The sequence below is a fragment of the Odocoileus virginianus genome, unplaced genomic scaffold (assembly GCF_023699985.2).
Source record: "Odocoileus virginianus isolate 20LAN1187 ecotype Illinois unplaced genomic scaffold, Ovbor_1.2 Unplaced_Contig_14, whole genome shotgun sequence".
Lineage (NCBI taxonomy): Eukaryota > Metazoa > Chordata > Mammalia > Artiodactyla > Cervidae > Odocoileus > Odocoileus virginianus.
In genome coordinates this window covers 1075010-1100126 of record NW_027224331.1, presented here as the reverse complement: position 1 = coordinate 1100126, position 25117 = coordinate 1075010, and the positions used below count along the sequence as shown (strand labels likewise).

The 25117-nt window shown below is 42.3% G+C and overlaps 2 protein-coding genes and 1 pseudogene across 3 annotated transcripts in view; 1 reads left to right on the top strand and 2 right to left on the bottom strand.

The window, feature by feature from the left end:
• The window catches only part of NUP133 (nucleoporin 133), a 55932-nt gene extending 45370 nt beyond the window's left edge, over positions 1–10562 (bottom strand). Inside the window, exons 1-5 of the mRNA XM_070464082.1 lie at positions 10261–10562; positions 8115–8233; positions 3491–3594; positions 2262–2369; positions 250–384 (exon numbers count right to left, since the gene is read on the bottom strand). Of these exons, the coding sequence (XP_070320183.1) occupies positions 250–384; positions 2262–2369; positions 3491–3594; positions 8115–8233; positions 10261–10442 (648 nt within the window). The 5' untranslated portion in view covers positions 10443–10562. The remainder of the gene's footprint in view (positions 1–249; positions 385–2261; positions 2370–3490; positions 3595–8114; positions 8234–10260) is intronic.
• On the top strand, positions 6065–6942 carry LOC110137899 (sodium/potassium-transporting ATPase subunit beta-3 pseudogene; annotated as a pseudogene).
• Positions 10563–16260: 5698 nt separating the features above from the next.
• ABCB10 (ATP binding cassette subfamily B member 10) overlaps positions 16261–25117 on the bottom strand; it is a 33806-nt gene continuing 24949 nt past the window's right edge. The window contains exons 11-13 of one of the 2 annotated variants that reach the window (XM_020894592.2): positions 20947–20990; positions 18875–18909; positions 16261–18424 (exon numbers count right to left, since the gene is read on the bottom strand). In XM_020894592.2, coding sequence (XP_020750251.2) covers positions 18193–18424; positions 18875–18909; positions 20947–20990 — 311 coding nt within the window. In that variant the 3' untranslated portion in view covers positions 16261–18192. Of the gene's footprint in view, positions 18425–18874; positions 18910–20946; positions 20991–21807; positions 24471–25117 lie in introns of those variants that run through there. The other variant, XM_070464079.1, reaches the window with a different exon arrangement.

Below are 25117 nucleotides of genomic sequence, written 5' to 3'. Positions count from 1 at the left end.
GTTTCTGACAGATACGAATACCACTGGCTACTGTGCTCCACTGATACGTCACAGTCCTATGAGAAGGGCTTCCCTCGGTCTAAGTGCTCAAATCCTAGATCCTTACATTCTTTCCTTTTCTCTTTTTTGATCTCCTCCCACCCCTACCTGTATGATCTGCTCAAAATCACAAATTCTTAGTCATTCAAACCTGATTTCCAAGCCAAATGACAGTTCTCCAATACATATAAAAGAACATCCATTGCATACCTGTACTGCTGTTAGGAAACTGCAGGTCTTATCGCCTCCCAGGTCTATGAGCGTCTCTGTGTAGGTGTCTTCGCCAGCAAGGCTTGGCCAGTAGCGGACAGATCCTTCTCTGGTGGCAGCCATGACAGCAACAGCCTCGAAACAAGATCACAACACTCAGCAAACACAAGAAAAGGAGCCCAAGGCGGCAGTCTTATGACACTGACATAAGAAACCAGGGCAATGCACTACTGATTAACAGAATCAGGGGAAAAAATTCCTTTTTTCCATATTTAAAAAATTATCATACATTAAAACTTACACTTTCTCCTTCTGTTTTATAATTCTATGAATTTTTATACCCTGGTTTCTCTTCAGATCATACAAAATGTTTTGGTTTTTACAGTCCTATGAATTTTAAAACACGTGGTGGCTCAGATGGTAAAGAATCTGCCTGCAATGTGGGAAACCCAAGTTCAATCCCTGGGTTGGGAAGATCCCCTGGAGAAGGGAATGGCAACCCACTCCAGTATTCTTGCCTGGAGAATCCCACCGGACAGAGGAGCCTGGTGGCTACAGTCCATGGGGTCACAAAGAGTTGGATATGACTAAGTGACTAAAACTTTCACTTTTAGACTCAAGTCCCACCACAATAGGAATATAGGAGAGTACATCAGCACCAAAGCTCCGTAACACTTTCCCTTTGGTCACACCCTCCCCTTCCCTCACCCCGGCAATCCCCATTTCCATCATTATAGTTCTGTCTTTCTGAGAATGCCAAACAAACGAAATCATATAGAATAGAACCCTCTGACAATGGTTTATCTCGTTTAGCACAATGCCTTTGAGATTCACCCATGTTGTTTCATGGATCAATAGTTCATGTCTTTTTACTGCTGAGCAGTATTTCATCCTATGGAAGAATCAGTTTATCAGTTTATCCTTGCTAAAGGATATTCAGATTGTTTCCACCTTTGGCTATCATAAATAAAGGTGCTATGACATTAGTGTATTGTTGTGTGTGTGGGTGTGTGTGTGTCTGTGTGGGTATGTGAACATAAGCTTTAGTTTCTCTAAAATAAACAGCCAGGAATGGAATTTTTGGGTCATACGGCAAGGGCACTTTAACTCTCTAAGAAAGTGAAAATCAGTGGCTGCACCATTCTGCATGCCTGTCAGCGATGGATGAGGTTCCAGTTGCTCCACATCCTTACCAGCAGATGGCAGTGTCAGTTCTTTTAATTTCAGCCATTGTAGTAAGAGTGAACTGGCATCTCACTTGTTTTATTTGCATTCCCCTAATGGCTAACGATGTGAATGTCTCTTCAGGGCTTGACACCCTTATATTCTCTTTGGTAAAGTGTTCAAGTCCTATGTCTTACTTTTTAAATTGGGTTGTTTTCTTACTAAGTTTTGAGAGTTCATTTTATGTTCTGGATACGTCTTTTATTGGATGTTTGATTTATAGTATTTCCTACCAATCTGTAGCTCTCTCTTCATTTTCTTCTCAGGGTCTTTGGCAGAGCCAAGTTTTAAATTTTGATTAAGTTCAATTTATCTATTTTTCTTCTTTTATGAGTCACATTTTTGGTGATTTCTAAGAACTCTTCAACTAATGCCATGTCATGATGATTTTTTTTCCTATTTTCTTCTAAAAGTTTTTAGTTTTACAATTTACATTTAGACAACTATGATCCACTGCGGGTTCATCTTTACATGAGGTTTAGGAGGAATTTTTTTTTTCTTTCTAAAGATGGTCAATGATTCCAACACCATTTAGTGAGAAGACCATCCTCGCGTCACTGAATTTCTTCCGCGCCCCTGTCAGAGAGCAGCGCAGCATCTCTGTGTGGGTCTGTATGTGCACACTGTTCTGTCCCACTGCCCCATGTGTCTACCTCTGCCGTTACCATTCTGTCTTGCTTCCTGCAGCTTTACAGCTACGGTTCAAAACCCAACTAGGTGATCCCCCCAACTTGAGAACTCCCTTATCCTAAAAAAATTGTGCTTCAGTAAGCATTTAAGTCACCCACCTGCGTGGAATGTGCTTCGCTGGAGGTAGTGGAGTAAGAGAGAGCCACCAAGTTGGCAGTACAGTGGAAGTCACTAGGTGGCAGCTGAAGTTCTTTGCAAACAGATAACTGTAAAACAAATCCAAACAAAAAATTTTTCATTTCAAATCCAATTTTTGAACATGCACCTGACTTCACTTTCTCTGCATACTTTAAATTCTAATTCACTGCTAGAAATACTATTCTAGAAATACTTTCTTCTCACATCTTTTTGATCAGGCTTCCATCGTCATTTTCACTAATTTTAAAACGAACTATTTTAAGAGATACAGAATCAGGAAAACTTAACAGCTAGACCAGACCCTTAACACAATCTCTTCCCAGACCAAAAAAAAGTCTATTGGTTGAAAGAACTGTGTAGACTTCCTATGGAATTTTCCTAGTCTAATCTTGATTTGTTGAGTTGACATATAAAGTTGGCTTGACTAGATTATGTATTCCAAGTAGCCTAGAAAATATTTCTGAGACTCAGCCAGAATCAGGCTCCCTCTGCTAACTCAGGATGCCCACTGGAGGACCTCTCCCTCACCTGTGCTCTTAACTACAGTCATGGTTTTCTAGACAGCAGGTGTACAGACAGCAGTAGACACGAAGAGTTTAGGGAAGTTGGAGCCTGAGCCCCAGTGGAACAAAGGCCCAGTGGGCACGAGTACTGCAAGAGAGTACGCCTGATCTGGAGTGGACAGAAAGAGGCTGCTGAGAGTACAGCAGTGAACATCAAATGAAAGTCCCCATGTGAGAAGCTGACAATGAAGAGTTAAATTAGCATTGTAAAAATTGGTCTAATTTTTTCCTATTTTCTTACACATGGTTCAGTAGATTCAGTGCAACACATAACTCTCCTCTTAGAGACTTAGTTCATTAGTTTATGTGGATGGCATTTAGTCTTAGACTTCACCGCGCAGAGGGACTAGCATGACATTCATTAAAAATGCCAATGTCTCTAACTTTATTAAATGTAAATAAAATATATCTTGTTTAAAATCATGATAAGGAGAGAAACTTTTTTCCCAATACACAAATGTGTATTCATGCTTGGTATTTCATATCACTATAAAAATGCAAATCTATAATGCTTGAGTCAATTGAAATTACAGATTTCCAACAACTCTAAAAAGTTAGGGGAAAAATTAAGAGTCAATTAGGAATCTCCTCCTCTCTCTCCCTCCAGCTCTTTAAAGAATCATTACCTTAGTGATAGGTGACAGAGCAATCTTCCAAATAATGAGTTTCTCTTTGCAGACCAGACAAGCCCATCCACCTTCATCTATGTGAACAGTCAGCTGATCATCAACTAAAGAAAAAAACAAGGTACACAATTAATCTTACAGTATGAATTAAAACAGAAAATTTCTCATATCAAAATCCTCCTCACTGCCATACTCTTCACCCAAAAAAGTAACCACCACACACACAAGATTAACTCACAACAAAAAATACTCTTGAATAATTCAAGAGTTCTTAATATTCAAAATAAGAGATCCATTTAACTTTGACAACCACTCTTATAAATATATTGAAAGGTAAAACTATGTTCTGGTCTTAGGTTTAATATTTCTTATTTTTTGTTACAAACTTATCTCACTTTTTATAATATTTAGTAAAATTCATAAATTTTGATAAAGCAACACAAATACTAAACCCCCTCATTAAATACATAAAACATTTCAAGGAAAAATCATGTTCCTGCAAAAGAACAAGATTTTCAACGTGTTGCACATTCATTTTCTTTGAATGTGATGTATTACTTTATTATATGCTAACCTAAAGGGCTTAGGTTTCCTCGGCTTCACCTGTTGCTTCAGTTATTTGCAGACCACTGGGGCCTGAGATATTACATGAAAAAGTGTGGAAATAACACTTCCAAGTTTGTGATGAAACCCTGCAGTGTCCCACTGTCCTGATGGGGACGTGAATCATTCCTTTGTCCAGTCTACGGACGCTGTGCCCACCACCCATCCATTAGCCACTTAGTAGTAGTCTAAGTTATCAGAGCAACTGTCTTGGTGTTGCAGTCCTTGTGTTCAAGTAACCTTGTTTTACTAAAACAAGGCCACAAAGCAGAGAGAAGTGATGCGGCACTTTGGATATTCTCTTACTGTGCCTAACTGACAAGTTAAACTTAATCACAGGCAGGCATGTATAGGGAAAACATAGTATATACAGGGTTCAGTGCTATTCTGTTTCAGCCAACCCCTGGGGTCTTGGAACGTACACCTGTGGCTAAGGGAAGACTACTCTATTGCTGCTCTAAGTGTTGCTGCTAAACCTGTGTAAATGCATTAACAGCCCTAGAAATTTAATCAATATGAGCTTTGCTCTTCATTTGAAGACAGGATAGAGAGCCAAATAAAAGGCACCAATAAAGTACAAGCTGAAATATAAATATCGAATCATACCCAGGTTGAGTGTGGGCTTTTTGCTGAACTGGAATACCTGATTGGTACTTTCTTTCCCTAAAAGCACGGTGGCAGCTCCAAATCCTCCACTGGTGAACCCTTGAGGACCCTGACTCAGTACACCAACTGACTAGGGCTTGGAAATTTCCATGTGAGGATAAGATCGTCTCAAGTTTACAGAGTCTTCAGTTTTCACATCCTGATTTCTAGAAACTCTCTCCTCTGAGCCTGTGTACTATTTATTATTAACATGGTCTGATGGCATGAACCAGGAGTATGTCAAAGGCTTAAATGTAATTTAAGCTGAAATTTTTAGAAGGGAAAAGGAAATATATATATATTTAACCAGGAACAATGTAAGACAGAGGTTAGTAGAAGTTGAGTTGTCTGAAAATAATTGTACCTGAAGCTCCCATGGACTTATTGGTAAAATGTGCTAGTTCAAGTTGATGAGAAATATTCCTTTTTATGGAATGGAGTACTTTAAACTTTTTTGACTGTCATTCACAGTATGTAATACATTTTACAGCATGATGTAGTCATACACAATTTAAATAAAACAAAATGAGATACACTCGGACATTCTGCAATCTACTTTACTTCATTTTTTAAAAAAATGCTGGTCATGAACCACTAAAGTGATTTCAGTCACTACCTGCAGTTTGAAAAACACTGTTCCAGGGAATCAAAGGATGCTCTGAACTTTGCTCTTAGAGTCACCAAACTTCTCATCCTTCATGGCATCTTTCTGAAGCTCGTGTTGACCACACCTTCCACACTTCCACTCTAATTCTCTACCAGTGGGGCGTCTCTGGTGGTCCACTGGTTAAGAATCTGCCTTGCAATGCAAGGGACACAGGTTCAATCCCTGGTTCTGGAAGATCCCACATGCTGCAGGGCAACTGAGCCCATGGGTCACCTCTTTGACTGCACTCTGGAGCCCATGCTCCACAACTACTGAAGCTAGTGTGCCCTAGAGCTTGTGCTTTGCAATAAGAGAGGCCACTGCAATGAGAAGCCCATGCACTTCAACTAGAGAGTAGCCTCTGCTCGCTGCTAAAGAAAGCCTGGGAGCAGCAATGAAGATCCAGAACGGCCAAAAATAAACAAGTATTTTAAACTAAATAAAAATAATAATTTTCTGCCAAGAGAATCTTCCAATGGTGCACAAAACTGGTAACATAAATTTGGCTGGCGTGGCAGCCCAGCCGGCACGGTGCAGAGCAGTCGGCCTGAGTGCTCAGCACAGCGAGGAGGGTCCCTTGGACACACTGCCTTCTGCTGCTGCTCAAACCAGGACAAACCTCCGCCCTTCTCACCTCTTCTACCTCCGTGCCGCCACTCCCCATGCGGTCAGCACACACCATGACAAAGAAAGGCAAGAAGTCCTTCGAACAGAGCCTGGCCAAGTGGAAGGTGTTCATCTACAACCTGACCACCAGAGAGTTCCTGGGGTGCACTGCTAAGAGCTTGGGTCTGATCTTGCTCTTCCACCTACTGTTTTACGGGTTCTTGGCTGCACTCTTTTCATGCACAATGTGTGCTATGCTTCAGATTCTGAACAATGAGATTCCAAAGGATCATGACCAGATTCCAAGTTCAAGACTTAAATGGTTTTTCCAAAACTAGTGATGGTATTGGATTTTTCATTCAGCATGTCTAATCCAGAGTCCTATAAAAGGTACACTGATGACCTTAAGAAATTTCTAAAGCCATATGGCTTAGAAGAACAGAATCTCACAGACTTTAACAATGGAAACTTTTCTGAGCAGAAAGGTCCAGATTAGACTGCATGTCAGTTTCCTTTTACCTTACTTGAAGCATGCAGAGGTGTGGCTGATGCCAAGCTTGGCCATAACACAGGAAACCTTTGTATTCTTGTGAAAATGAACAGAATGGTTGCATTAACCCTCAATGAGAACCAAGGATAGAATGCATTACAAAGAATGAAAGCCCAGCAGTTCTATCAACTTATCTTCCCAGTGGAAAGACAGATTTAAAATATTTTTCATGTTACAGGAAAAAACTGCATGGGAGCGATCTACAGCCACTAGGTGAGCTATCTCTAGTTCATCTTTGGTAATAAGGATGACATAAAAGAAGTTAACAGTTGAGTGCAAGATTGATGGATCACCCAACCTAAAAACCCAGAATGACCATGACAAGTTTTTAGGACGAGTTGCATTCAAGATCACCATGCATGCATAGTAGGAGTTAGGATGTCTCCACAGAGTAAATGTTGTGTTGTCGTCTTTATTCTGTATCAGCCAGACCTGCCATTCCAGAATCATCGAGACTACCCTGGAGAAAGGTGGAGTGGTACATGACCCTGGAGTACCAACATCTTGTTCTTCCAATCACGGTATTCCATGCCCTTCAAAGTAACTTGCCTGTTGCCTCTGCTGCCTCCTGAATCATGTACAATCACCAGATAGGGGCTGTGAACACCTGATTCTGAACATGTAGGACAAGGGTCTTGTCCAATTTGTATGTGGTTTATTGCCAAGTGTCTAATGCTTAAAGTGCTGTGCTATATAAATATTTTATAGGTTTAACACTGGTTAACTGTCATATTTTGATGCCACCAAAGTTTTAGGGGATAAAATGGTACCTGACCAACATCAAATGACTTTACAGCTAGAAGAAAATTGGTTGGTGGAAAGTTCTTATGTGAGAAGGAAAAAGGAAAATAAAAACAAACATGAAAGATTAAAAAAAAAATTATGCATACAGCTTCTGGGGTACTACACATATTCAAAATGGAGGTAAGACTTCATCCTATTGCATTATTAAACCCAATAATGTAAGGCAGTAGTTTTTGGATTTTTTTAAAAAGCTAAACTTCATATACTCAAACAACTTTTGAAGTTGGACTGAGTTTTGCATACACAGTATGTACAACCGTAAATACTTATTTTGATTGTGCTAAAATGAGCTCATTCTACTTCCCAAATTTGTTATATTTCTCAAACACAATAAAAAACCAAGTAAGTCACATTTCTCCCTTTCTGTACTGAAGGTACACCAGTGAAGTAAAGTGAAAGTCGCTTAGTCATGTTTGATCTTTGTGACCCCATAGACTATACAGTGCATGGAATTCTCCAGGCCTGAATACTGGAGTGGGTAGCTGTTCATTTCTCCAGGGAATCTTCCCAACCCAAGGATTGAACCCATGTCTCCTGCATTGCAGGCAGATTCTTTACCAGCTGAGCCACAAGGGAAGCCCAAGAATACTGGAATGGGTAGCCTATCCCTTCTCCAGCAGATCTTCCCAACCAGGAATTGAACCGGGGTCTCCTGCATTGCAGGTGGATTCTTTACCAGCCTGACAAGAGAAAGCACAAATTTCTATCTTCACATCAGACCTAGGCTTCATCTGAATTGCTAATAGAGACTAATGAAAAATGACACCCACCTTCAGTCAATGTTAAGGCCTCAATGACTTTAACAGGGAGAGAAGATCCAAATGTTTTCACATCATAGTTCACAGACTCAGTTATGGAGTGGTGTGGGAATATTCGCGTAGGTGTTCCTCTAAAGAAATGAGATCATATTATTTTACTCATAACTTAAAATTTTTTCATTATTCATTATAATGTTATATATATATTTTCACAATGAAGAGAAAATCTTTGATAAACAAGAAGAAAGATGAAGCTTAATAGTGAAAAACTGGCTCATGTATACTGTATAAATGTATTTTTCATTAAAAAAATAAATAACAGAATCTGGCTTCGATTCTCATGCTTCAGTAATTAGGTGCATGATCTAGTTACTGAAACTCTTTATAATTCTGCTTCCTTAACTGTGAAATAAGAAGGTTGGACTATATCAGTGTTTTTCAAATTATAGGTCATTTTGAGGGTTTCTCAAATTTGAGGGTTTCTCACTCAACATTTTTGAAAAACAAAATATAAAGTACAGTTTATCATATTCTATGGTCAAAAAAGTTTTACAGACATTGGGTTATATTATCTTTAAGCTCTCATCAAATCTAGAAATTTAATATTTTACCAGAAATACAATCAAAATCAAGAAATTAAGTAGGGTCATAAGTATCTGCTGTTATCTCTTCTTCAATAACAGATACAGCAGTAGAGATTATATTTCCTTCTCTCCTTCCTCTTAATATTCAGAAAAAGTATAAATATATCAACATAAAAGTTATTCTCTTATCATAGGATTCTCTTATCATTAAATGAATGCACATACAGAGTGATTGACAGCATTATTTCTGACTGAATATAACAAAGGTTTTCCTTTGAGTTGATCACCAAAAGAAGAAATTAAAATAAAAAGATGAAAACAAAGTATAACTTTTATTCACTGACTTTTGTCAAAAGGAGTAGAAAACAATCACAAGATCACCATTTGAAGAGCACTTTACAAATTGCAAAAGTCAAGGCATACAAGGTATTCTTTAAAAATCATTTCTCCTTTAAAATATTGCAATTTTCTATACATAAATTTTAAATATAAGTTCAAGACTCAATATTACCATTTTCTTACAGACGCAAATTCATTTTGATAGATGAATTCAAAGGGAACCACTCAAGAAACATACGTGCTTCTTTTCTAGATTAACTATGAAAGGGGAGATGCAGAGCATGGTCTCACAAGTGACGTGCACTGGTGTGCCACACTTTTATTTGATAACATAACTATTCTTATTTCGTTGCTTATGGAAAGTCTTTTCCCTATTAATTTAGCTGCAGGGTTAACTTCTGTAGCTAAAATCCCTTTAATTATCAATCAGCAGATGTTAACAGGGAGTTAATACGTTAGGCAAATATAATGATTCTACAGGGTTGAGGCCTTCATCGCCACCATCACTTTACATCTGCATCGTGGCATTTCACTTTGGCAGGCTCAGATTAGGTTCATTACTGCCATTCCGCAGGAGAGATCATGTTTGACCTACACTAGATCACAGGGGTAATAGGAACAAGGCAGGTAACCATCTGATTCTAATCACCAGATTCGAATTCAACACCTCTGTTGTTGTTGTTTAGTTGCTGAGTCGTGCTCGACTCTGCCACCCCATGGACTGTAGCCCCCCAAGCTCCTCGGTCCATGGAATTTTCCAGGCAAGAAAACTGGAGTGGGTTGCCATTTCCTCTCCAGGGGATCTTCCTGACTCAGGGGTCGAACTCGCGTCTCCTGCTTGGCAGGCCGACTCTCTACCACAGAGCCACCTGGGAAGCCCCCTCTCCCCCCTCTCAGTTCAGTTCAGTTCAGTTCAGTCGCTCAGTCGTATCCGACTCTTTGCCACCCCCATGGACTGCAGCACGCCAGGCTTCCCTGTTCATCGCCAACTCCCGGAGCTTACTCTACCTCTACACAAAGGTAAATCCATTCAAAGTGTGTGAAGCACACACTTTGTGATTAATTCAGTTGATGAATTAATCAAAGCGAGGTTGTAATTATCACACGCAAGGGTGCAAGGGTGACGGATATCTATTTTCCCAACACTCCGGTGTCCCTAGCCGCCCCTGGTTCCGTGGCTTCTGGAGGGCCGTGAGCCTGTGAGTCGCCGAACCCAACCAAGGATGACCACTCACCGCGAGCTCAGGGAGCTCCGACGGCCGGCGGGAGAGAAGAGCACCGGGGAGCTGACATTAGACCCCAGAGTCAGACCCTTCCTGCTGGTCGCCCGGGGCGTGGAGCCCAGCCCGACTCCGCCCAGGGGGCCTCTTCGAGTCCCGGTCCCCGGGGTCCGCGGAGAGGAGACCGCCGGGAACATGACCGAAAGGAGAGGGAACAGACAGCGCACGTTCCAGCCGCGGGGATGGAGCGCAGCCCGCGCGCGGAACTCCAACACCTGATGGGCGGGAGGGCGCGCGATTAAGACGTCAAAGAGCAGCGCCAGGCTGTGCGCTGCGCTGTGTTGACGTCCAAGCTCTGCGCGAGCCTCAAGGCGCGGTCGAGACCTCAGGAAAAATTGGGAGGTAGGGTGCGCTATGGTGACGGAGGTGCAGCGCTGAGTCTTGAGGCTTGGCCGGGCCGGCAGGAGAAACCGGAATGGGGCGCGCTTTGATGACGTAAAGGAGAACGCCGAGCCTTGGGGGCGTGCTGGAAGCTGCGGACCCTCGAAGTTGAGAAGGAACCTGAGCTAGAGACCCTGGAGCGGAACAGTGGAGGGGACTCCAGAGTTTCCAGGGAAGTGAAACTGGAAAAGCACGGGCTCTTCTCCGGTCTGGAGGGTAGGACTGCCCCTCCAGCAGCTGAAACGCAAAGCCCCGGCACACTGGTCCTCCCTGAACCTCTTGGGAAATGAAGAGAGTTCATTCCCTGGTCCAAAATAAGGGACCTGTGAAGTCTCTCATTCGTGTCCGACTCTGCGACCCCATGGACTGTAGCCTACCAAGCTCCTCAGCCCATAGAATTTTCCAGGCAAGAGTACTGGACTGGGTTGCCATTTCCTTCTCCAGGGGATCTTCCCAGCCCAGGGATCGAACCCGGGTCTCCCGCACTACAGGCAGACGCTTTAAAACTGTAAAGCCGACACTGGTTTCACAGTGTTACAGATGTTATTCCCTAGATTTGTCATTTCTCCTTCATGCTAGTGACATAACAAGTCTATCTCTAGCAGGTCCTGATCAAAAACCATAGGCTTCTGACAGCCCTAGTGGACCGCTTTCCACCTGGATGTCCTGCTCATGCCTCACAATCTACTCATTAAAAGCTGAATTCAGGTTTTCTTTGGGACTCCTGTTTCACCACCACCTCTTGCCCGTTGGATAAAATTGGTTAGTTGGCCAGTGCAAAAAGAAGAGCTCTATCCTAGATTCATCCTTCACAGTTTCCTCCACTGTAACACCTGGGACACTGTACTCCTGAGCATCTCTAGTAGAAAGCACATCTGCATTGCCTTTGCCCTGGTTAAAGTGCTCACACTTCCCTCTTTTTTAGCCTTTTGCCTTCTTTTGGGTCTTCTCGCCTCTGGATGGTCTTCAACACCATCCTTCCACACTACAGCTGATAAGTGGAATATTGCCTGCCATATAAGTAAACAAAGGATGTCATAGTCATCAGTGATTGCTGCCACCATGTGAGCTGGTGAGCCCTGAGGAAACTCAGGCTATGAAAACACAGGATACTGACCCCCAGCTAGCTGAGGCGCGTATTGAATGATAATTTCAGTAAGCCCAGCCTTTTGCATCATTCCATACTATGTGACTTGACATGGAGTTCAGATGTTGGAGGATGGTGAATAGTCATTCATTCATTCTGGATTTATTGACTACCTTCCATGTGCCAGCCTGTATGCTAAGTGCTGTTTTCTAACTGTAAACAAAGCAGACATGGGCCTGGCCCTTGAGATCACAGACCAATGAGAAAGACAGGTCCTGAATAAATGAACACAAATTTATTTACACAACCATGAGTTGATATGTGTACAATGAAAGAAAAGAGGAGGGTGTCTGACAGAGAATGACTGGGTATCTGACTTTGGAGGAAGATCTACAAAGGCTTCTGAGAGAAAAGGACATCTCTGCTGAGACATGCCCTCAGCCAGGCAAAAAAAGAGGAAGAGTATTTGAAGCAGTGGATCCTCTGGCAAGGACCAGAAGCAGCAAAGAGCCTGGTACATTCCAGGATCTTTAGACAAACCAACCAATGACAAGTGACTAAAAGTGGAGGAATCTGGAGAAATGAGGGCCCAGGAAGGGCCTTGTAGACTATCAAACAAGATCCTAAAGGAAACAGCACTCTCAAGCTGGGTAGAGAATTTAATAAAGGATTGTTAGAGATTGTATAGAGCCCTGAGGCTCTAAGAACAAATGGGCCAAGAAAAGAAGGGGTCACCAGGCCATGGCTGTGGATCAGGAGACACAACCAACTCAAGGCCACCCAGAAGGAGGGAACAGCTGGGAATGGAAGTGCCCTGACCTCAGCATGAGGAGGCCAGAATGTGAAGGAGGAGAACACGAGGACCATCCTCTTGGTGGGAGGGCCCACCTCCTGGAGGAAATAGTGGAGAAGGCGAGTAGAACAGAAGATGTGCAGCACATATGCCTTGGGGAAGCCAGCCAGGTACTTGTTAACCCCTCCCTAGTGCTGTCATGGAGAAGGCAATTGGCACCCCACTCCAGTACTCTTGCCTGGAAAATCCCATGGACAGAGGAGCCTGGTAGGCTGCAGTCCATGGGGTCGCTAAGAGTCAGACACGACTGAGCGACTTCACTTTCACTTTTCACTTTCATGCACTGGAGAAGGAAATGGCAACCCACTCCAGTGTTCTTGCCTGGAGAATCCCAGGGACGGCGGAGCCTGGTGGGCTGTCGTCTTTAGGGTTTCACAGAGTCGGACACGACTGATGCGACTTAGCAGCAGCAGCAGAAGTGCTGCCGTTTCCCTATTTATCTTTTCATCTCATTTTATCTAGTGTAGCCAGTTTAGAAGTCCAGAAGGAAGAATGGTGTAGTGCAAAGGCCTCTCCAGCCTAAGCACCGCCTGGAGGGCCGGTTAAGTTGGACAGGTGAGCCCCACCTTGGTGTCTGACTCATTGGGCTGAAGGCTGAGAATCTGCATTTCTAACATTTGCATTCCTAGGTGTTATGGAGACGTCTGTCTTGGGACTTTTTTTTTTTTTTGGCTTAGGACATTTTGGTAACTACTGTGTGGTAATTAAGAGAGCTTCCCTGGTTGACCAGTGGTAAAGAATCCACACACCTGTCAATGCAGGAGACTCTGGTTTGATCCCTGGGTTGGGAAGACCCCCTGGAGAAGGAAACAGCAACCCACTCCAGCCTGGAAATCCCATGGACAGATGAGCCTGGTGGGCCACAGTCCATGGGGTCACAAAAGAGTTGGATACAGTTTAGCGACTAAACAATGAAAACAACAGTAATTGAGAGAATGCATAGACTCTGGAATTAAATGAGGCTTGTTTCAAATCTCCACCTTTTCTCTCTACTATCTGTGTCACCTTTTTGAGTCTCTGTTAAGTTGCTAGTAAACTAGCAAAATCAAATAGGGTACACTTTTAGAAATCTGAAAAAAATAAATCATAACAAAGATATACAGGCAGCATTGTTTATGACAGCAGAGACTATAGAAAGATAAATCTAACAATAGATTTGTAACATACTAACATTATAGAATGCTATAGGTTAAAAAGAACACGTGGTTGTGTGTAATGAATACTTAAAAATGTAGGGAAACATTGTCATCAAGTGTAAAAACAGGTTGGTTAAAAATTAATATGTCCAATGTAAGTCCATTTTTGTTGTATTAAAATAAAAAGAAAAATCCCTCACAAGTGCAGTATGTGTATGTGTATGATATGCTCAACCTACATGTGCCTCCCTCTGTCCAGCTTCCTAAAATGCAGCTTTTTCAGTGAGGACCAAAGATTGATGTAGAACTCATTACTGCAGTCATCAATAGGAAAGCAGCCAGGATTATTTCCTGCAGATGTGGTAGGATTGCCAGAATTCTATTTTCAGCAACACAGTAATTATGATCCTCTTCAAATGGGAAGGCAGGGGCACAGTGATGAACTTATCGTGGATATTATCCAGGGCTCAGCGGTAAAAAATCTCCTGCAATGCAGGAGACAAAGGAGCCATGGGTTTGATCCCTGGGTGGGGAGGATTCCCTGGAGGAGGACATGGCAGCCCATCCCAGTATTCTTGCCTGGAGAATCCCATGGACAGAGAAGCCTGGCAGGCTACAGTTCACAGGGTCACAAAGAGTCAGACACGACTGAGCATGCATGCACACAATCATCTGCAAGGCTTCCCTTTAGTCTCATCTAGTGGCAAGGGAATTTTTTGAAATAACTCTAAATTTCAGCATAGTTTAAACATCCTTCAAGCAGTGAAGAACGTGTTGTTATCACCAGTTCTGGGGACTGCAAACTCTTTCTGTCAAGGGACACAGAGGAAGAGTCCCTGGCTTGCAGCCTGTTGCCAAGTAAGTATGGCTGCGTCCCAACAAAACAACTTATGAACACTGAAATTTGAATTTCATATAACTTTCAAGTGTTATGAACTTTTAAAAACCATTTAAAACTGTAAAAACCCTTGTTAGCTTCGCAGGCCACACAAAACGGGTAAGAGGTCGCAGCTGTAGACCACCAGCACCAACTTCCTGAGGAAGGCCCAGCCAGCACTAGCACAGAGCTGAACAGAACAGAAGATGCTCCAGAAATGTTTATTGAATGAGTTGAATGGAGATTACCAGCTAAGCTCGACAATGCTTCAGATGTAAAAACATAGAAAAACACCCCCAAACAAACATTTACAATGCAGTTTCCATACACTTCTTTCACTTATACTTAATGTTTTGTGACATTTACATTTGTTTTCATATATTTTCTAACAGTTTTGGCATTTTTATGGAAAAATGGAGCTAAATGGAGTTCCTAAGTGGAGCCCTACTTTATAAAGGTTCAAATACAGGACATAGCCTATAATGGTTTAATTTGTGATTATTTCATGGGAACCAGCAAGGTCCAAGGTTAGAGACATTGCACAGAGAGGAGCCTGGATGAGCAGACAGCAAAGCACTCGGTCCATTAATGTGATATTTTATCTTCACACGGAGGTTTTCACACAATTTAAGCTTTCTTTCTGCTCATCTTTATACTGCCTACATGAGTTACATGTCCTTCAGTGGCTCCCCATGCACACACAATGAGCACTGTTTCCCATGTGGTGGTGATGGCCCCTGTGCCAGCCCTGCCCATTTTTCTGGCATCTTCCTGTATGCAGCATCAAGGCTGGCTGCATCAATGCAGAACCTGCCTGTGCTTCCATCCTCAACTGTGAACAGGGATCGGTATTTATTTAAATTACAGGGTTGTCCAAGTATCCACTGTGGTAACGTGCAGTCTGGAAACAAACAGTGGCACAAACTCTGTGTTAGCTAACTGTCACAGAGGTGTTGTTACTGTTTTCTTGTCATTAATTCTTTTATATACCTGACGGCTCCTTCTACACTGGAAGCTTCTAGAGGGCAGACACTACACCTCACTCATCTGGCACCAGTTCTACAGCACAGTTCCTTGTCCGACACGTGGCAGGAGATGCTCCCTTACTGTGCTGAAGCAACTGAACAATGTTTATAAATAACAAGTGAGCACATTAGAAGCCTTAGATTAGGGGCTTCTCTGGTGGTACAGTGGGTAAGAACCTGCCTGTGAATGCAGAGGACACTTTCGATCTCTGGTCTGGGAAGATCCCACATACCAAGGGGCAGCTAAGCCCGCGTATCACAACTGCTGAGCCCACAGGGTCAGCCCGTGAGAAGCCCCAAAGCCAGACCAGAGAGTAGCCCCCCGCTAGTCCCAACTACAGAAAGCCCATGCACAGCGACGGAAGCCCAGCACGGCCAAAAATAAGTAAGCAAAACTTTTAATGCACAGCGACGGAAGCCCAGCACGGCCAAAAATAAGTAAGCAAAACTTGTAAAACAGATTAGAATGAAAGGAATGGAACTTATAATTACTCCCACTTTCCTATGTTTGTAATTTTTTTTAGTCTTGAATCTTTATAAATTCTAGTAAGAAACTGAATGTAGTAAAAAGTTTTACAAGAAATGACAAACACAGATAAAGTTCACTATAAATTTTAATCCATGATATAAAAGGGAATACCTTGTATTAGAAAATAAAATATAATGATTACATTCAATTTTGTAAATGCTTCTGTGGCACAAAGATATTTCCTTCAGATCCAACCTTGTAATTGTGTTTTGTCTGCTTTTGAGAACACCATCATAGTAGTAAACCATGAAGAATATGAGTAAACTTGTTAAAAATGATTGTCACAGATGTACTGTTTAAATTCAAAGAACAGAGTTCATTTATTCACTGAATTCATTAATGAATTCCCTTATGTAGAATAAAATGTAATACTCCATGCTTATCATGAAATAGTGGTTTCTTCCAGTATAATCAGGAAGCTAATCACAATACTTAGGACCTGAGAAGACTTCCTTTTTAGTCATATCAACGTTGTTACTTCTTAGGTTCTGACATTATCATTACAGAAAAAGTACTTTTCCTTGAGGGAACGGCAACTTAATAGTGCTGATATGAATACAACAAATCCAAAGCAATGCTCAAAACATTGCTTGAGGAATTTTTGAGAAGTTTAGCTTTAACTATAACAACAAATAGAAGAAAGATGGTTAATTATATCCTCTTTTCAGAAGGTGACAAGCTCTTAACGTTTCTTGACATTTTGTAGAATGTATAAGCTTCCTTCAAATGTTTTAAGATTTAAATTACAGCTATATTAATAATTTTGGGATTTAGCCTCATTGAATGAAATTTCATAACTATTTAACTGAAAAAACACTGTAAAATTTGACTAGGAATGATAAACTCTTAAAAGATAATTTTCAAGATACATGCTTACAGACAACCTAAGTGTAAAATTACATCTTTTTTGATAATACCTGGCAGTTCATGCCTCACTTCCCAAATACACGAATAATGAAAACAGAAGTTCTCATATTCAAAGGATGGGGCTTCTTCCCTTTTTAAAATTCATCAGGCTCTCAGGTGCCAAAACCATGAAAACTGCACACATGCAAACACAGTCTCAGCCCAAAAGAACACATATCCCTATACTTTCATCCCTTTGAAGACAGAGGAGACAGGAGATATAAATGACCCCTCCTTGCCATGTGACATTATGTATTTCTGTATATATATATATTTCCTAAAAGAAATCAACCCTGAATATTCATTGGAAGGACTAGTGCTGAAGCTGAAGCTCCAATACTTTGGCCACCTGATGCGAAGAGCCAACTCATTGGAAAAGACCCTGATGCTGGGAAAGATTGAGGGCAAGAGGAGAAGGGGACGACAGAGGATGAGATGGTTGGATGGCATCACTGACTCAATGGACGTGAGTTTGAGCAAGCTCCAGGAGATGGTGAAAGACAGGGAAGCCTGGCGTGCTGCAGTTCATGGGGTTGCAAAGAGTAGGACACCACTTAGCAACTGAACAATATATATATAGGTTGCTTTATGAGATTAGCAGGATAAAATAAAGGGTTAGATTTTTCACCATCTATCATGCTATGTGGTAAGATGAGACCCAAAGTAGGTAGAGTACTACCAAGAGATTACACAGTGATTGGTGAACTGGCCTAAAATAATTAGGCTTTTTATTTATAATTCTCTTTTAAAAGTTGTCGTATGACAATAACTTCAATTTATAACAGCAGATAAAAGAAAATGAGGTGCCATGCTCTATTAATCAAAATATTCTAAGATAAAAGAAAATATAAAACCTGAAAATAACATCAGTGCTCTAGACCATTTAGAAAGTTATAATTATTAAAATTCTGAATAAAAAGGTCTTCAGAACAGATCCATCTCAAAACTATTTTACAAACTTTGGAAAAAATAGGCAGATTTCAAATGACTTGAAGTCTGATTTACAGATTTCCTAAGTCTGAGTTTTTTTTTTCCCACGCAGTGCAGCTTTGCTTTAAAACCTCTCATATTAAGTTTACCAGTAATCGCTTCTTTATGCTGAAACAAAACTCTGTTTGTTCATTAATTTCCTGTACATCCCATCTGGTTTCAAAAGCAGCTCTTCATGTTTCCCACACTCGATGATTCTTCCCAGGTCAAGGACAGCTACCATGCTGGCGTTCTTAATCGTGGACAGACGGTGGGCAATGATGAGCACTGTCCTTCCTTCCATCAGTCGGTCCAGGGCTTGCTGTACGAGGTGCTCGTTCTCAGCATCCAGTGCACTAAACAGAAGAGCCCACGGGAAGGCGGTATCAGTGCCATGCACACTGTTCACGCATGTGTTTCCTGGTGCACACATATGAGCCCCTCATAAGCAGCTGATCCCTGCTATGATCAAGACTGCAACTCCCTGGGCCAACTATCTAAATTTTATAAAGTCACTATCAAAAAAAGAAGCTCTGAACCCTTGATCTCCAGAGAACTGCCATGTAAGTTAAAAAGGATTTTTCACATCTGCTGATAAGCGATGAGGGATTCATCACAAAGGGCTGAATTGGACCTAGAACCCTCAACTCACAATTCATCCTGTCTCCCAACTGTCATGATTAATTCATATCCCATCCCTTTAAAGTGTAAGGTGTTCTCAGCCACGTCACTTGAAATACAGAAGAGTAAGTTTGTGAAAAAGAAAGAATTTGATTTAATATAATTACACATTAAGATATCCTCACCTGGTTGCTTCATCTAGGAGAAGAATTTTGGGATTCTGAAGAAGGAAAAACATTAAAAAGATAAGAAAGATATAATTTTATTAGACAAAAAGAACTCTCAGAAATAAAACGAAATAAAGCACTGATACATGATACAACATGGATGACCCCCAAAAACACCCTAATGAAAGGAGCTGGACATAAAAGTCTATGATTCCATTTACAGGAAATGTCCAGAACAGGCACATCTGTAGGGGCAGATGTGTGGTCACCTGGCGTTGAGGTAAATGGGGAAACAAGGTGCGTGGGTATGTGTGAATGTTATTTTGGTGATGAAGAAAATGTTCTAAAATTGATTACAGTGATGGATGCACAACTCTGAATACACGAACACTGAACTATATGCTGTGCATGGGTGAACTATATAGTGTGTGAATTCTACCACAATAAAGCATCTACAAAGGATGAAAAATAGTTCATATTGTGCTTAAGATGAACTCATAAATGGAAGAGTTAAAGATGACTTTAAACCATTATCACAGTGATCAATGAACTGGATGTTTATAGTGCAGCTTTATTCTGCAGGTGAAACAACTAAAAGTATTAGATGGGGCTCTAATGCGAGTCAGATAGTCTAACTCTCAGGGTCCTCTTGGAGTTTAGTTTGGAGCAGTACACACAAAACTGAAAAGATAGAAGAGTCAGCCAATGTATGTAACAGATAAATTCTAGTCTTGCCTAGGAATCTATCCACAAGAAATAAAAACATAACCACACACAAACTTGTACACCATTCAGAGCAGTGCTATTTCTAACAGCCCTAAACCAAAAATAACTCAAGTGTTCATTAACCTGTGAGTGATAGACAAATTGTGGTCTGTCCATACGAAGGCCTGGAAAGGAATAAAGTACTGATATGGCTACAACGTGGAGGAATCTTAGAAGCTCTACTAGGGAAGGAGGCTACAAGCAGAAGACCACTGTCTGCTTTCATTTACCTGAAATGTCCAGAGAGGCAAATCTAGACAAAGTCAAAGTAGATTACTGGGAGGTGGGGCTGGGAATGCGGAAAGGTTGCTCAGGTGTATCAAGGTGATGGAAATGTTCTAAAACTGGATTATGATGGTTGCACAACTCTGTAAATTTACTAAAAGTCACTGAAAAGTACATTTAAAACTACTCAATTTTATGATATGCAAACCATGCTTCAGTAAAGTGGGTTTTTTTTTAATCACCTTTAAATCTGAGGAGAGTACTTATCTAACAAAGGAGAAGGCCATCATTTCCTAAAATATGCAATGCCTATGAACTTCAGCTTGTCCGTTTCCTCTTAGGAGTCTTGTGTAAGCATTTCAAGTTTGTCCCGTTCAGTTTATTGTGTCATTCTCCATCGCGTCCTTTGTGATCCCATGGACTGTAGCCCACCAGGCTGCTCTGTCCATGGGATTCTCCAGGCAAGAATACTGGAGTGGGTTACCATTTCCTCCTCCAGGGGATCTTTCCGACCCAGGGATTGAACCTGCATCTCTTGCATCTCCTGCATTGGCAGGCGGATTCTTTACCACTGAGCCACCAGGGAAGCCCACCATTCAGCTGAGCAGGTTATTAAATACTATACAAGTAAGTATACTTGTACTGTTTTGGTATTTTGATATAATTACTGTTTCTCCAGTTAGAGACTGCATGCTTCTTTATTACTTTTTCTATTGAAGTACAGTTGTTCACAATGTTGTGCAAACCTCTGTTATACAGCCAAGTGACTAGTTAACACACATACAGACATCCTTTTTTTTTTTTTAAACATCCTTTTTTTCTTTAATACTCAGTATGCTACTTGACGGAAGGTCTGTGTGTGACACTTTTCTCCCTCTGATAATTCCAGCACTGTACTGGGCTCCCAATGCCCAAGAAATACTTGTCAAATTTGAACACAGTCAGTGGAATTCCCAACTCATCTTTCACAAGAGCTGTCAACAATATACCTACCCACCTCCTCCAAAAAGAAAGAGGGAGAAAAATTGTACATTACTAATTACAAGGTCCCTGGTTAAGAACAATGCCAAGAACCCCCAGCCAAGTGGCTTCAGGCTTACCTTAAGCAGAGCACGGGCAATTGCAATTCGCTGTTTCTGCCCACCTGACAATGACAATATATATATATATATTTTAAACTGAAGGTCTTAACAAAAATTCTTGGTAATAGGCTTTACTGATACACCATGTGGCAATCTGAAGGTAACTTCTCCCAGTTGGTCAAGTTGAGATAGATGAGAGAATAGAAACCTATGTTTGAAATATATTATTTCCTCATCACTCTAGAGACTAACAATAAGAATTATTATCATGGCTAACACTGAGGAATTCCTATGTACCAGGCATTTCCTAAATGCATTACACATATTATTTCATTTCATCTCAAAAACAAGCCTGTGAAGTAGATTCTATAATGATTCCCTTTGCAAAGATGAAAGATTGTGCCACAAACACCCTGCAGGAGGCCTCACAGCTAGGTCAGTGCACTGCCGAGGTCTGACTGTGCATTCACTTCAGTTCAGTCGCTCAGTCGTGTCCAACTCTTTGCAACCCCATGAACCACAGCACACCAGGCCTCCCTGTCCATCACCAACTCCTGGAGTTTACCCAAACTCATGTCCACTGAGTCAGTGATGCCATCCAACCATCTCATCCTCTGTCATCCCCTTTTCCTCCTGCCCTCAATCTTTCTCAGCATCAGGGTCTTTTCCAATGAGTCAGCCCTTCGCATCAGGTGGCGGAAGTATCAGAGCTTCAGCTTCAACATCAGTCCTTCCAATGAACACCCAGGACTGATCTCCTTTAGGATGGACTGGTTGGATCTCCTTGCAGTCCAAGGGACTCTCAAGAGTCTTCTCCAACACCACAGTTCAAAAGCATCAATTCTTCGGCACTCAGCTATGTTCTTTATAGTCCAACTCTCACATCCATACATGACTACTGGAAAAACCATAGCCTTGACTAGATGAACCTTTGTTGACAAAGTAATATCTCTGCTTTTTAATATGCTGTCTAGATTGGTCATAGTTTTTCTTCCAAGGAGCAAGCCTCTTTTAATTTCATGGCTGCAATCACCATCTGCAGTGATTCTGGAGCCCCCCCAAATAAAGTCAGCTACTGTTTCCACTGTTTCCCCATCTATTTCCCATGAAGTGATGGGACCGGATGCCATGATCTTAGTTTTCTGAATGTTGAGCTTTAAGCCAACTTTTTCACTCTCCTCTTTCACTTTCATCAAGAGGCTCTTTAGTTCCTCTTCACTTTCTGCCATAAGGGTAGTGTCATCTGCATATCTCAGGTTATTGGTATTTCTCCCAGCAATCTTAATTCCAGCTTGTGCTTCTTCCAGCCCAGTGTTTCTCATGATGTTCTCTGCATATAAGCTAAATACATAGGGTGACAATATACAGCCTTGACGTACTGCTTTTCCTATTTGGAACCAGTCTGTTGTTCCATGTCCAGTTCTAACTGTTGCTTCCTGACCTGCATACAGGTTTCTCAAGAGGCAGGTCAGGTGGTCTGGTATTCCCATCTCTTGAAGAATTTTCCACAGTTTATTGTGATCCATGCAGTCAAAGGCTTTGGCGTAGTCAATAAAGCAGAAATAGATGTTTTTCTGGAACTCTCTCACTTTTTCGATGATCCAGTGGATGTTGGCAATTTGATCTCTGGTTCCTCTGCCTCTTCTAAATCCAGCTTGTACACCTGGAAGTTCGCGGCTCATGTGTTGCTGAACTGTGCACGGGCTGTGCTTATCACCACACATTTGCTCCGCCTCCCCCCAGCGGAGTGTCTCTTGGAGGAGGAAAGGCAAAGGAAACTCAGGGGAGCTGGGGTTCAGGGCAGGGCGTGAACTGATGAGAGCGAAGGCAGCTGGAATGGTGATGCTCCTGTCAGGCCTGGAGCATGACTCTGTGCGTCCACGCTCACCCAGTTCTCTTTCCCACCCGGGGAACAACTTGCATACGTGCAACTGGGGGCAGCAGAGACAGCAGCCACTCTAACCCCTCCTGCCTTGTTTGTCGGCTCTAACGCTACTAAAAAAAGGGGGTGGGATGCGTAGGGGAAATGCAGAAGGACAGGAAGTGCTAACTCCCCTCCTCAACTCTGTTCCACTGGCCCTCTGCTCTCCTCCAGGGCCACTAGCCTAACTCAAAGCTGATGGAGTCTCACAGCAGGACACAGCTCACTCCTTCTGACTTAGTTCATCATGTGAGAAAACTCAGTTCCATTCTTGGTAATTAATTGTATTGGCTGAACATACTTCTTATTTCATCTAAAAGAAGTTAATCATTTAAAGTGAAATGAATGGTACTGCTGAAAGCTGTCCTCAACCAGGCAATCCCATCCTCACAACGAGGGAGGGAGGAAAAACCCTTTCTATCTGAACCTCTCTGGTTGGTGGGGGTCCGAATGCTCAGTGTGGGTAGGCAGAGTGGCCAGTGAGGGCTTTAGTCAGCTCTGAAAATCTCAGGTGCCAGTGAGCACATGGGCATCTGCTGCTAGAAGCCCACCCCTTCCTCCACAGTGGACTGAAACCTTCGGTTCCTTCACTGGGAGACAGAGCCTGGGAATCCTGGTGAAGGGAAGGACACACAGACTCTGTCCCCAGGGAGCAGGTGATGCACCGCTGGGCTGAGTACAGGCACCCCCAGCTCTGCACCTCCATCCCTGCCAGCTCCCAGCATCCTGCCTGAGGACACTCTGTCCCAGAGACGCAGGAACAGTGCTAGGCCGTAACTTACCCCATCCATCAAAAGCAGGCTTTCATCTACTGCCTATAGTTTTAACAAATCATACACAACAATCTTAAAATATTTTTGTGTTAAACTATCTGTAGCCTAAGTTCAAGCAAAAAGTTCAGTGCTGGAAAGGATTCCTGCTCCAGCCTTCACTCTGACATGGAGGCCTCCCTCCTCGCTCGTGCAGATCCAGTGACAAAGATCATCATGAAAGGAAGCACCTCTTAATATTTGTAATAAAAAACAAAACAAAACTGTGTTTAACCAAAATTTTACTTCTCTATTTTTTTGCGGGGGCTCCAAAATCACTGAAGATGGTGACTGCAGCCATGAAAAGATGAAAAGATGCTTGCTCCTTGGAAGAAAAGCTATGACCAACCTAGACAGCATGCTAAAAAGCAGAGACATTTCTTTGCCAACAAAGGTCCATTTAGTCAAAGGTATGGTTTTTCCAGAAGTCATATATGGATGTGAGAGTTGGACCATAAAGAAAGCTGAGCACCAAAGAATTGCTGCTTTTGAACTGTGGTGTTGGAGAAGACTCTTGAGAGGCCCCTGGACTGCAAGGAGAGCCAACCAGTCCATCCTAAAGGAGATCAGTCCTGGGTGTTCACTGGAAGGACTGATGTTGAAGCTGAAACTCCAATACTTTGGCCACCTGATGCGAAGAGCTGACTCACTGGAAAAGACCCTGATGCTGGGAAAGATTGAAGGCAAGAGGAGAAGGGGACGACAGAGGATGAGATGGTTGGATGGCATCACTGACTCAATGGACGTGAGTTTGAGCAAGCTCTGGGAGTTGGTGATGGACAGGGAAGCCTGGCGGGCTGCAGTCCATGGGTCTGCAAAGAGTAGGACATGACTGGGTGACTGAACTGAACTTACCTCTATTCGTTGGTCCCACTTTTGCACTTGAAAGCAACAGAACTGTTTCTCTTTCCCTCCTGTAACTCGGCCCCCATCATGCGATCTGACTCGTTGCCTGAGCTGGCATCACAGGAGTCCTGGCACTGGAGCCCTAATGGTGCCACAGGCCTGCAAGCCCCCACTGTCCAGAGCAGGACGTTACGGGCTCTGCCTGCGTCAGGTCCGGACCAGGGCCTCTCTGCAGTTATTACATTTGAAAAGAGTTGTTTACAAAGAAAAGATGATTATGTGACAGAGACCACATGTAGCCTACAAACCTAAATCATCTACTCTCTGGTCCATCATAGAGAAGCTTGTCAGCCCTGGGTCTACACACAATCTCCTCCAGCTGCACATCTCCTCTGCCTCAGTCTCTGCCTCCCAGGACCAGTCATCCTGCCATCCAGTGTCTGTCTTACTTTCAAGGATCTTGAATTGTAAAACATCTATTCTCAGATGAGAAAAAGAGGCTGTGGCTGAATACTACCCAGTGGGACCCCCAGTGGGAGCCTGGAAACACCTCTGGGGAGAAAGTGAAGGGAATTGGGGAATTGTCACATACAGAAAGAGATCTGAGAAAACA